Source organism: Garra rufa, chromosome 1 (genome assembly GCF_049309525.1).
Source record: "Garra rufa chromosome 1, GarRuf1.0, whole genome shotgun sequence".
NCBI lineage: Eukaryota > Metazoa > Chordata > Actinopteri > Cypriniformes > Cyprinidae > Garra > Garra rufa.
In genome coordinates this window covers 6,342,874-6,355,092 of record NC_133361.1, presented here as the reverse complement: position 1 = coordinate 6,355,092, position 12,219 = coordinate 6,342,874, and the positions used below count along the sequence as shown (strand labels likewise).

Here is a 12,219-nt window from a genome sequence, read left to right as displayed (position 1 = left end):
CATGTATAAGGCTCACTGCTGACAGAGATAGATAAGCTATACATGTGGCAAGCAGTGCAGACTACAATTGTAGGAGAAGAAGCCATTACTCACCTTGATTGTAGAATGATTTCAACTTACCAATGTTGTTAAGAGTTCCTGAAGAACAGATCAGGGGGAGAAAAAACGGAACAGAACCGGCTAAAAGAGTACTAACGATATTAAACACGAGAAAAAAATAAAAACGTGAATGTAACGCAGATGGCAAGTTAACCGGCCAGCGCAATGCTAAAAATAGTAAACGAGTTAAAAGCGTGAATGGAGTGCGAGCGGCAAATTAACCGGCTATGGAATGCTAACGCGCTGCACTCGTGATTATAGAATAAGGCGAACAATCAAATTAGTCAGATAAGTTTGATGGATAAGACCAGAAATTAAGTTAAGCTATATCTATCAATTTAAAACGGCAGAATTAACAATAAGATAGAAAATCCAGTAGAAAAACGAAGCTGCAGAGAGCTCCAAACAAACAGACGACTCTGCAGCAAGGCTGACTGGAAGTGGGTTGATAACTAATATCTGGGTAAATAAAAAATGAGTATATGGCATTTTTTTGATTTTATACACCAGATTATTGTGAATAAAAATGTACACGATACAGATTATATTTTCATCTGGTTACAATGTCATGTTATTGGTTGTTATCGGTTCTGTTCATGTTATCACTACTATCACCTTACAGAAAATTTAAGCCTGTTTTAAGACCTGTTTTATTTGTCAGAAACAGCATCCTAAACTGATCCTTTGTGGGAATTTATATAAAACTTCTACTCTTAATACAACTGAGAATTTTCATGTTTGCAATAACTACTCATTCAATATAATACAAGAGCTTCTTGAGGCTGTGGCTCACTATAAAATAACACAAGACCTAATAACTGGATTTAGCTTTCTAGGATTTATTCTTGTGAATTAAATTCTAGGAAGAGTTCAATACAGCACTGAAGTCCTTACAAAAGAAACTAAAACGCATACACAACATTAGAAAAGGGTTTGAGAAAACTGTTTAACACATCAACATGAGTATTGATTCTACCGATGTATTTACACATTTGATTAGAACGGATGAAGTGGTTTAATAATGTAGCTTTACTGACTGAAACACCCTGGTAACTTGGTTATTTACCTGACAAATTTGGAAAAAAAGGCAAGCTACAGCTACAGGTTTTTATTTTACTATGAAAAAATCAATAAAAAAACAAAAAGCTCACAGGAAAAATCATACATTGACTACAGCAATCACTTATAATTATTGTTATTTATTATTATTTATTGGTTTGCATTTGTTTATAATTTCTTTGTGCAGAAAACTTCAAATTTCACTGTGTTATCAAAATATTTAATTCTATTCAGGTGAATCTGGTGAAATTTGTATATAACATTATATATTGCTAATAAATAAATACATGAATGATAGAATAGTAATCTGATTAAATTATACATTACTAGAGACACTCAAACAACAAAAAACAGAAATGATGCACACACAGACCTTGATGTTTCTTTGTTCATTTATTTTGGGAACAGACAGTTTGACTGAAAGATGAAATGACTGGAATCCTTCTGCACCCAAGACACTTTACATAAATACAATCATTTCAAGTCTAATGATAATGGGATTATTTATATATTTACGTGTCAAATTTCATCAACAGCCTTTAACTTTAATATCTTCATCTTGTTTTATTCATTTTAGAGATTAAGAAGTTTTGATTAAACTGACTGGATAAACTGTAATATGTATATATATTTTTTAAGAATTATTATTAATGCATGACTTCAGAATATGTTGTTTTAATAATTTCACAGATATTAGTATGTGGGACTGAATCTTGTCTTGAATACTTGTCTGTATTTGACAAAGCTCTGATCTTCTGAGGTGTTGATGAGTCTCAGTGGTAAATCAGAGAAAATCATTTCTGACTGTGTTCTGAATCTGAGAGGAGATGCAAGAGTCTCATTCTTCATTTTCTCCATTAGATCTATTGATCCAAACTCTCAATAGCTTCCCGTTTTGATAGTCTTTTCCATTCGTTTGGTATCTTTCCTCTCCCATCAAATGTTTTATTGTAGTGTTTTTCCAGATCTTTCTGGAATCTGCACACAAACCACTTCCAGTAGGGCAGTTCAGAGAGATCAGGAGTAATGCTCCAGTCTGCATAAACTCCTCCTGCTCTTCTGTATTCTCTCCAGGGGACTTTATAATTTGAGCCACTGGGATAAAAAGATTTATCACTTGCTACTATTGATGTGCAGATGCTAATAGACAAGTTTGTTGTTCCACTGTAAAACGACCCATTAGTTCCTGTCACTCTGTGGAAAGCAACACTGTGATCTGCATCATGGTTTTCTATGGTGTTGGTGCAGATGGCTCCACAGAACGGACACTGAACCCAACAGCACTGACAGAAGTGATCAATCAGAATCTCATCTGGTCTGAACTTATAGTACAGCGTTGAAAATGTCTTTGTGTTAAATCTCCCGCTGATGTCAGACATTATAGCTGGGATTTCTAGTCGTATTACATCTTCTAGCAGTGTGAAATCAACATCATCATGTTTTACTCCACTGAGGTCTTTTTCAGAGAAGATCAGCTCATCTGAGAGCTGCTGTGTGAAACTCTTCAACCACAAACCAGCATCTCCTCTGTTGACTTGAACATGTTCAGTAGATTCATGAGCTGCTCTAATGATCTTCTGCTGCAGGAGTTCAATGTTCTCCTTCATCTTGGGTAAAACACTGACTCTGAACTGATCATTGATGTAGCGACTGACTTCATCTCTGATGAAACTCTTGAAGTGATCTCTGGGATTATGAATGTAGTTCATGTATTTGTCAAAATCCTCCTTCTCTGCCAGTGTCTTCAGGATGTGTTTCTCCAGATTTGATCTGTTTCCATTCAGTGATTCACAGTTTGATCTCATTTCATCTGTCAGATCTCTGGCAGTCTTCTTGAAGATGTTCTGCTCAATGGGCTCTTTCAGTTTATGACAGATGATCTCACCAAAAATAGCAGCTGATGCAGCTCCATGAAAATATTTCAGGAAAATACTGTAGTACTCTTCCCTCTTCTTCTCAACATATCTTATGGGATCATTGGCTTCTCTGAACAGTCTGTGTTGGTCAGTGATCATCTTGTTTGCTCTCTTAAAGATGGAAAGAACCAAATCCATGAAGAATTCATTCTTGAACACGTATTTCACTTGTTCTTGCTCATGTTGCAATACTCTTGCTTTGATGTAATCTGTGAGTTCTTGAACACAACAGATGTTGTAGCCCATCTTTGAAATGTTAAATGACTGAATCAATTTGTCTGTTTGCAGAGAAACATCTGTGACAAAATATCTTATTTGCGATTCATCCTCTTTACACAGAATATAATCAAACCTCTCTTTAGCTGATCTGTAGACATTTGTTAAAGCTCCTTTAATTCCACTGGATTTCTTTCGTTTTACATAATCTGAATAACTCAGCACAGAGAAAATATCCGTCCTCTCCCTCCAGTGATCTACAGGAACACTTCTATAGACATCACTAAAGATCAATTTCACATCTCTCATTATGTCAATGTCTTTGATTGCAGGAGTGTCTGTGATGATCTTCTTTACACTCTGTTTCCAAAACACATCAAACTCTTTCTTCAGTATTTCTTCATCATTTGTTTTGTCTTGGAGTTTAAAGGCGAGGTCTTTGCTCCTTTCATAGAGAGTGTTTTCATGATGTCTCCTTTGATCATCAGTCTTTTTCTTCAGGTCTCGCTGCTGAAGAATCTCATTTAATTTCCTCCTTGTTTCTCTCACAATGTTTTCCTGAAGCTCTCTTATTTTGATTTCAAATAATGCTTTCCACTGGATCAGTATATCTTTATCTTTGTCCTTCTCAAAGAAATCTGACATTGATGTTTTCACTTCTTCACTTGTTTTCCTCAGTTCTATTTGAATATCAGTTTCATAAACCTCATTAATTATTTCATTTTCTATTTTGTTGTGCAGTTTGTTCTCAGTTTCCATCATGGCACTGCAAAGACTCCAGGACCACTTGCTGTATTGAGTCTCTAGTTTCCTGTAGGCTGAAATCTCCGGAGAATTTCTGAAGCTGAAGACAAATCGTTCATCCAGTAAAGCCTCCCAGAGACCTTTAATACTATCTTTAAACTGAGTCAGCATCATTCCATGTGATTTAAAGGCATGAGACATAATAGTTTCCTTCAATTCTTGAATGTTCTCACAGTACTTTGGGTTTGGTGGTGCCATTGGTGGACTGCCCTCCCAGAGCTGAGCAAAATACTTCACATCATTCTGAACATCAAATCTAATAACATCACTGAAACGTTCTGCATCATAAATTTCATCTTTAGCTGCAAGTTTTGTCATTTCATCCAGATTCTCCTGCAGTCGTCTCCTTCCCTCCATGTTTTTCTCTTTAGCTGTGACGTCTGAAACATTCTGATGCACAAACACACAGCTGGGATTCAGTCTGACCATCTTCATCCTCATGAAGGCCTGAACAACAATCTGAAGAATGTCCTGCATCTCAGCTGGGTTTTCTCCAAAGATGTTGATCAGCGTCAGATTTGCAAGTCCAATAACAAATGTGGCAAATTCATTGTCATGATGTCTTGTTGATCCTCCAGCCAGTTCTAGAGCACGAAGACCCTCAGTATCAACAACCAGAAAATAGTCAAAGATCATCTGTGTTTTCATCTCGTCTGACACTTTGACCAGCTGCATGAAAGCTCCTCTGGTGCACCTGCCAGCACTGACAGCAAACTGGAGTCCAAACATGGCATTCAGCATGGTGGATTTCCCAGAGCCTCGAATCCCTAAAAGTGACAGCACAAAGACTCTCGGGGCTCTCAGCTTATAGATGAGTTGATCTAGAACAGCAGAGATCCAGATCACAGGAACATGAGCAGCATCTCCATCCATCAGCTCCAGTGGAAATCCAGAGATCATCATCTCTGCTGCAAGACTCGGGAGAGAAGAGAAGTCAATCTGCAGGTCTTTCTTGTTCTTGTTCACAGATGAACATGATTCATAGATCTGACCGATCTCCCTCATGATATGTTCCAAACCAAAATTGGCAGCTTGAAGTTCCTCAGATATTCTCTCAAGTTCAGTTTGTTCAGCTCTGAGTTGTTCAGGTTTATCACAAATCTCTTTGAGTTTTAAGACTGTTGACCACTTTTCATCATACTTGTGATGTAGAGCAGAAAGATCAACTGATGTATATTCATCCAGGAGGATTCTGAGCCATTTGAGGAAAAACATCTTCTCATGTTCATTATATGAATTAATTTCTCTAAAGAATAGTTTCATAAACTCACTGATGCCAGATTCATACTGCTGTCCACGGATTGTCCTCATCTCTGTTTGTTTTCTACTGATTTCCATTTCTATCTCATCTCCTCGAGGTCGATGTAGTTCTTTGTTCTTCTGACTCCACTGATGCCACAGTTTTCCCTGATGAGGCAGAAATGATTCTTTGATTTCAATCAGATCTTTGTTCTCCAGTAAACTCATCATCTGCTGTGCCACTTCTCTTCCTCTCCTGCAGTCATTATCATCTTCCTCATCTACTCTGATGTCCGAGTTTTTGGACACATCTTCAAGTCTGAAAGTGGACCATGATTCTGAGAGACAATCATTTATGGCTCTTCTGAGTTCTTCAGATACATCTGACTGATTTCTGTTTTTTAAACCGATTTTATATTTTCCTCTCTTCAGCTCAATTACTGTAGATTCATCCTCAGTAAAAAGACAAATGAGTGGCTTTAACTTCTTATACAGGTTTTGTATTTCTGTTGCATGTCTATTATTCCTGTCCAGTTGTGGTAAAAGAGCAACATTGACTGAGCTCATTTCAGTGAGGATCTGCAGCTGTTTCTCATGGTCTCCTGCATCACCGTGTAGATTACAGAACGCAACACACTCAGTGAATTTATCATTATCTGATCCAGAAGGACAGAACCAGCTGATCTCCACCACTCCATCCATCAGGACTCTGGTTCTGCTGCTGCCGGGGCAGTTCCTGTGGAAGAACGTGTCGTGTTTCTCATTGATCAGACTGTTCATCAGATGAGACTTGTAGGAAGACACAGGGCCAAACCTGAAGAAAAATACCATTGGGGTTTCTGCCTTGTAGATCGGCTGGGTTCGACTGACCAGTTCATTGTTCGTGTGTCTGATCTTCCAGCTCTTGTGGACTTGTCTGAATGTCCAGAGAGGAAACTCAATCTGTCGTGTGAATGGATCAGGAACAAGCAGAGGCAGAGCGTACTGACACTGGGACAGTTTATTGACCATCAACTGCTTCAGAAAACCATCAGCGCAAAGAAACACAGCCATCTGAACATCCATCGGGTGTATTCTCTCAGATTGATTTGTTTCTTTGTTTGATAAAGACAAGTTCTTCAGAGCAGCATCAAAAATATCACTCTCATCTTCAGATGAGTCACTGTCTCTTTGATGCTTTTGATATTGTCCATTGGTCTCTTTAGTTTGAATGTATCTTGCTCTGTAGTTCATCATCAGTAGGTTTTGTAGAAAAGTCTGAATCTGCTCGTCTTCAGCACAAGACTCATGTGACAGTAATGAATGGTTGGTTATCTGAAGAACATCTGCAGCTCTCAGTTTGTTAAGGTGTTTGACGTCAAAATGAAGTCTGTCAAACAGTAGCTTTATTCTTTCTGCTCTGACTTCTGCTGTTACAGTTTCCTTGTTTTCTCCCTGGTTTAAAGACAACACAATAAACTGAAACAAATCATTTAAAACATTTATTGTTTTTCCTATTTTTTTATTATTCAGTCATGAATATTAATAATGGGGTAAAGACACAGACAAATCTCAAAAAATAATCAAAGGCTTGTTTTTGTACTCATAAAGACATTTCTGCATGATTGTATTACAGCGATTATTTCAGTTCATCAGCATATTACTGACTCCCTAAAGCTACAGTTATACTAAATTATATAAAAAAGGTGTTACACTGTTTACCAGCTGCAAAAGGAGTGAACTACATGACAAAATATATTCATATGACTATAATAAATAGAAAAAAAGTCAGAAAAAAAAACAAATCAGTACTTTTCATGACTCTTTGAACACTCACCTGTAGTGAATGATCAGTTTGAGAGCAGACGTTCCTCTTCATCTCCTCTTTCTCTCGTTCATATCCCTCTCTCCACTCCACTCGTTTTCTCTTCAGTTCATCTTCATGTTGTTCTTCAAGGAGTTTCAGTTTGTCTTCAAGAGTCTTCTGTTGATCTTCTCTCATGTTTCTTTCTTCTTGCAGTCTCTTCTCTAAATCCTGGAGTCGTTCTCGCCTCTCTCTATCTATTTTTTCTTTCTCTCTGATTATTCCCTCTATTTTACTTTGCAGTCTTTGAATCTGTATGTCTTTCTCTCTATTTTTCTCATCCTCTTCTTCTCTTCTTGTCTTTTCCTCTAGTTTCTGTTTTTCCCATTCCTCTCGTTCTTTCTTCATCTCACATATTTCTCGCTCTTTCTCTTCTTTGTCTTTTATTAGCGTTTTATGTTGTGCTTCTCTTTCTATATATTCTTCTTCTCTTTTCTTCCTCTCATTTTCTATTCTGTTCATCAGTCTGTCTGTTTCTGTCTCATATTTGATCTGAAGTTTCTCTTTTTCTTCCCTCATTTCCTCTATTTCATGTCTAAATGTCTCTCGTTCTCGTCTCATCTCGTCTTGTGTCTCTCTCTGATGTTTCTCTTGTTCTGTAATTTCTCTTTTCAGTTCTTCTTCTCTTCTTTTTCTCTCTTTGTCCTGATTCTGTCGTTCCTCTTCAATCATCATCTTCATTCTGTCTTTCTCTTCTTTATGTTTGGATTGAAGTTCTTCTTTCTCTCTTTCCATTCTCTCTCTCTCTTCTTTCATTCTCTGGTTAAATTCATCCCAGTCTCTCTGTTCTTTCTCTCTTCTTTTCTCATCCTCTTCATCTCTTTTTTTCCTTTCCTTTAGCTTCTGTTTCTCCCATTCCTCTTGTTCTCTCTTCATCTTATCTTGCATTTCTCTCTCTTTCTCCTCTTTCTCTTTCATTAGTGTTTTATATTGCTTTTCTCTCTCATTTAACTCCTCTTCTCTTCGTTTTCTCTCATTGTCATTATGTTGTCTTTCATTCTCTATTCTGTTCATCAGTCTGTCTATTTCTATCAGTAGATTTTCTTTTTCTTTCTTTACAGTCTCCTTTTCTTTCCTCATTTCATCTTTAAGCATTTCTTGTTCTCGTTTCATCTCGTCTCTCATCTGCTCCTCCTGCTTCTTAATTTTTCTTTCATATCGTTCTTCTCTTTCTCTCAGTTCCTCTTCTCTTCTCTTTCTCTCTTTGTCCTGATTCTGTCGTTCCTCCTCCATCATCATCTTCATTTTCTCTTTCTCTTCTTCTAGTTTCTTCATCTCTCCTTCTCTTTCTCTGACTCTGTCCATCAGGATCTTCGTCTGTTGTTCTTGTTTTTCTCTCTCCATTTGTCTAAACATCTTACATGAGTAGAAACTGCCTCCGTTTGCTTTCACCATGTTGTCAATCTTCTCCAGTAGATCATACACCTGTGTTCGGTCTCCAGTCTCATTATTATTGAACACATGGAATCTGTTTCCACACACTTCAATCAGCTTCATCAAAGGAGATCCAGGTTTTCCCAGATATTGGTCAATAGTTTTATTCTTCAGAAAGTCTCCTCTGGTGAAGAGCACCATGGTGTACACTAAAGAATTCTCACCAAACATCTCTTGGATGATCTTCACTGAAGTTGCTTCTTCTTGAGTGAATCGTTGTCCTAAATTGAGCACAATGATGAACACATGTGGTCCAGGCAGGATCATAGAGATACAGTTGGTGATTTCTCTCTGGATCTCTTCATTACTGAGTTCAGTATCAAACAGTCCTGGAGTGTCGATCACAGTAACACATCGACCATTGATTTCAGACGTTTGTCTCAGACTCTCTTTAGTAACAGACTCATGAGATGTTTCTGCTGTAAATGCTTCTCTTCCTAAGATAGTGTTTCCAGTTGCACTTTTCCCAACTCCAGTTTTTCCCAGCAGAACAACCCTCAGTTCATCTTCACTTTCTAATAAACCTGCAAAAGAGGAAATGCGTTTGTTAATTGGAATGTCTATAATAATAATAATAATAATAATAATAATAATAAAAAAAGTAATAAATAAATGAAAATCCAAAACTTTTTGTCATGTATTATTTTAAGACCTAAACTGATTTTCTGCTCAATACCTTGTGACAGTAAATGTGTCTCTTGTAGATTCATTTTCTTCTTCATCTCTTCATATTTCATCAGTTTTTCTATCTGCGCCTCCAGAAATGTCTCTGTGGAGAAAAACTCTCCTCTGTTTTCTTTCAGAATCTGCTCGATGTTCTCTATCAATGTGGACACTTGTGTTTTGGGGCCAAAGAAATGACGTCGTCCTCCAAAACTCTCAATGACAGACTGTGTTTCTTCATTGAGTTCTGCTGTCTGATGCTCTGAATTCTGCTTTATGAGGATCATGATGTGTTTGTTGATTCTTGAGCTGAAAATCCTCTGAATCTCCTCTATTTCTGCTTTGTCTTCATTATTGAGTGGAGAGTCAGGAATAATGATGAGGAAAACATGAACTCCAGGATGACAGAGAGACACACAGCGGAGAGTTTGACGCATCACTTCCTCCTCTGAGAGCCGAATCAGAGCTGGAAGCTCCACCAGATTGATCTGACGTCCATGAAGATCCTCGTCTGATCGTCTGTCTGTCTGCTGCAGGATCTGCTCTGAAATGGAGGACTTTAATGTGCCATCACTCCCGCACACAACCAGATTCAGCTTCATACACTCTGAAACTAATAGAAGAAGATTATTAAAACATGTTCATTTGTCATTAGAAACTAATAAATCTCATCACACTCACGTTTTTCTGTGTCCTGTTTCTCCATTGTGAAATACTGTGAAGCACAATCCAGGTGTCGTCCTTCATTCATCTTCTCAATGTCCTCAAACATCTGCAGTAGATCATCAGGAGAGCTGCTCCTCTGAAGACTGAAGTGTCTGTTTGCACATTTCTGGATGATTTTCTGCAGGATGTGATTGGTTTGAGTGGGCTCTTGTGTGCTGATCACCATGGTGTGTTGATAAACGCGCTCAGAGAAAGAGTGCAGCACCTTCTCCACACACTCTTGATCTTCTGCTGAACACGGCTCATGTTTGAGGAGCAGAATGATCACATGAGGTCCTGGATCAGACAGATGGACACACTCTCTCACTGTCTGTGTGATCTGATGATCTGAGATGTTGGTCTGGAGCAGCTGAGGACTGTTGATGATGATCACGTGTCTGTCCTTCAGTCTTCCTGCGACTCTCTCTACAACATCTGGAGGAGCTTCACTGTCAAACGCTGATCGTCCTAATATGAAGTTTCCCACACGACTGTTTTCAGACACACTCGAACCCAGAAGAACAATCCTTAGATCACTCACTGAAACACAGGCAATATGTCATCACAAAACATCACATTAATAAACCAACAATAAAGTGCAACAATAATAGGCATATTTGAGGTTACATTTAAGTTAAGTTTTAAAGGTTAATGAACTGCTCACAATTTTCACACATTTCTGTTTAAAGACGAGGAGGATTATGGGAAGTAGTGACTGTATAAAAACAAAAGTCTTACATTATATTTGACTTTCATCACCCCCCCCCCCCCCAAAAAAAAAAAAAACATGAACAAATGATTAAAACAGCTAAATAGGTGTGAAAATCCTATTTGATGATTAGACTGTCCTATCTTAGATGAATAGAAGTCACGTCAGAACAACAATTTTTGGAGTTTGTTGAATAAATAAAAATAAAATATAATTTTCAGTAAATATCCAGAAAAGAAATTGATTTCAATATCCTTATTGAATCTGAATGTATATAAAGTGACTCCTGTTGACAGAATGCATTAAAATGTTCTAGAAGAATAATTTTACTATGATTTGACCGTAAATGTTACCTCTTGTGTCATTGGTTGACATGTTGATTTTCTGTTCTCTCGTCTCTTTCACTCTTCATCTGATTATCTTCTCTGACTCCTAATGTCTGTCACTGTATCATCCTGTAAGAGATTTTAATGATTTTTTAAGCAGTAACACAGTCTCTGTTCATTTATCCAGAATATGTGAAGCAAGTAGGTTGAATCTAAACTAGTAGATTATGAAGATCTTCCTGAATCCTGCAAACCTGATTCCACTGAACAAAGACACACTGATAACACTCTCATGTTTGATAGAAATAAACCAGCCCCTGGATTCCATAAAATGGATTGAAATTAATTATTCAAATTATTTAAATAAGTTTAAGAGTAGTGTGTTGAACAATATGTGGAGCTTTAATCTCTACATAATGAACTTGTGCAGATATTCAGCATCATGTTTCCAGCATGTTTCCCAGAAGACCATAAACTAAACACAATTCACATCAGCCAATATTCATGCATCTGAATACCGTCTGTAAACTCAGATTTGTTTCTCATTCGGTTCTGTGACTGAAGTGAAAGTGAAAGTCACTGATGTTCCTGCAGCTCAAACACTTATTAATGACACCTGTTCAAAATAAACTCATGTTTTAGTGTTTCCGATGTTAACATTTCATATTGAATATATAGTGTTTAAAAGGAAATGTGATACCTGCAAGTCTCGTCATGTTCATACGTGTAGTTCCTTGTTGCTTTCATGACAGCAGGAAGTGATCTGTGAATGTGGGTGGAGTCAGTGACGACAGTAGGCTAAAAACCTCCTTTTGTCGGTCTGATTAACAGTAACAAATAAAAATTCAAATAAAAGCTGAAAGTAAAATAAAGGTGACTCGTTCAGATACATCTTTGAATTACGGCAAGAGAACCTGCAGTGACTTTCCCTAAACTCAATATTCTGTACCATGTTTGTTTGACAGGTGCACAGAATTAAACCAAAAAACAGCATAAAACGAATTAAAAATTATAATGCACACAAATATTTTTATATCACCCATTTATTTTCAATGGAAGTAAAAATCCCAATGTCATATTTATAAATGCGTGTTTTAAATCACATGTAAATGTAAAACTAGTGCTGTCTCCGATCTAAACAGCACACTGTCCTCTGGCGGTGAGATTGTAGAACTGCAGCTGCAGATATCGTTCAGAAAAAAAGAA

At 37.3% G+C, this 12,219-nt stretch overlaps 2 protein-coding genes across 2 annotated transcripts; both read right to left on the bottom strand.

Moving 5' to 3' along the window:
• Positions 1-1,532: 1,532 nt before the first annotated feature.
• Positions 1,533-6,659, bottom strand: LOC141328328 (interferon-induced very large GTPase 1-like). The gene has a single exon (XM_073835388.1). The coding sequence runs from the start codon at positions 6,567-6,569 to the stop codon at positions 2,022-2,024; it is 4,548 nt and encodes a 1,515-aa protein (XP_073691489.1). The 5' UTR covers positions 6,570-6,659; the 3' UTR covers positions 1,533-2,021.
• A 346-nt stretch (positions 6,660-7,005) lies between these two features.
• On the bottom strand, positions 7,006-10,512 carry LOC141335774 (uncharacterized). The gene is made up of 4 exons (XM_073841364.1): positions 9,955-10,512; positions 9,287-9,886; positions 7,150-9,134; positions 7,006-7,053 (listed from the first exon to the last, which is right to left on the bottom strand). Exons 1-4 carry the CDS (start codon positions 10,163-10,165, stop codon positions 7,006-7,008), a joined length of 2,844 nt encoding a protein of 947 aa, XP_073697465.1. The 5' UTR covers positions 10,166-10,512.
• Between the last annotated feature and the right edge of the window lie 1,707 nt (positions 10,513-12,219).

Bases quoted from the DNA above. Each gene is read 5' to 3' on its own strand.
- LOC141335774 (XM_073841364.1), bottom strand. From the start codon at position 10,165: ATGGTGATCAGCACACAAGAGCCCACTCAAACCAATCACATCCTGCAG. The intron at 9,887-9,954 runs GTGAGTGTGATG...TTCTTCTATTAG, and splicing joins GAAACAGGACACAGAAAAAC to TTTCAGAGTGTATGAAGCTG. The intron at 9,135-9,286 runs GTATTGAGCAGA...CCTCTTTTGCAG, and splicing joins GACACATTTACTGTCACAAG to GTTTATTAGAAAGTGAAGAT.
- LOC141328328 (XM_073835388.1), bottom strand. From the start codon at position 6,569: ATGATGAACTACAGAGCAAGATACATTCAAACTAAAGAGACCAATGGA.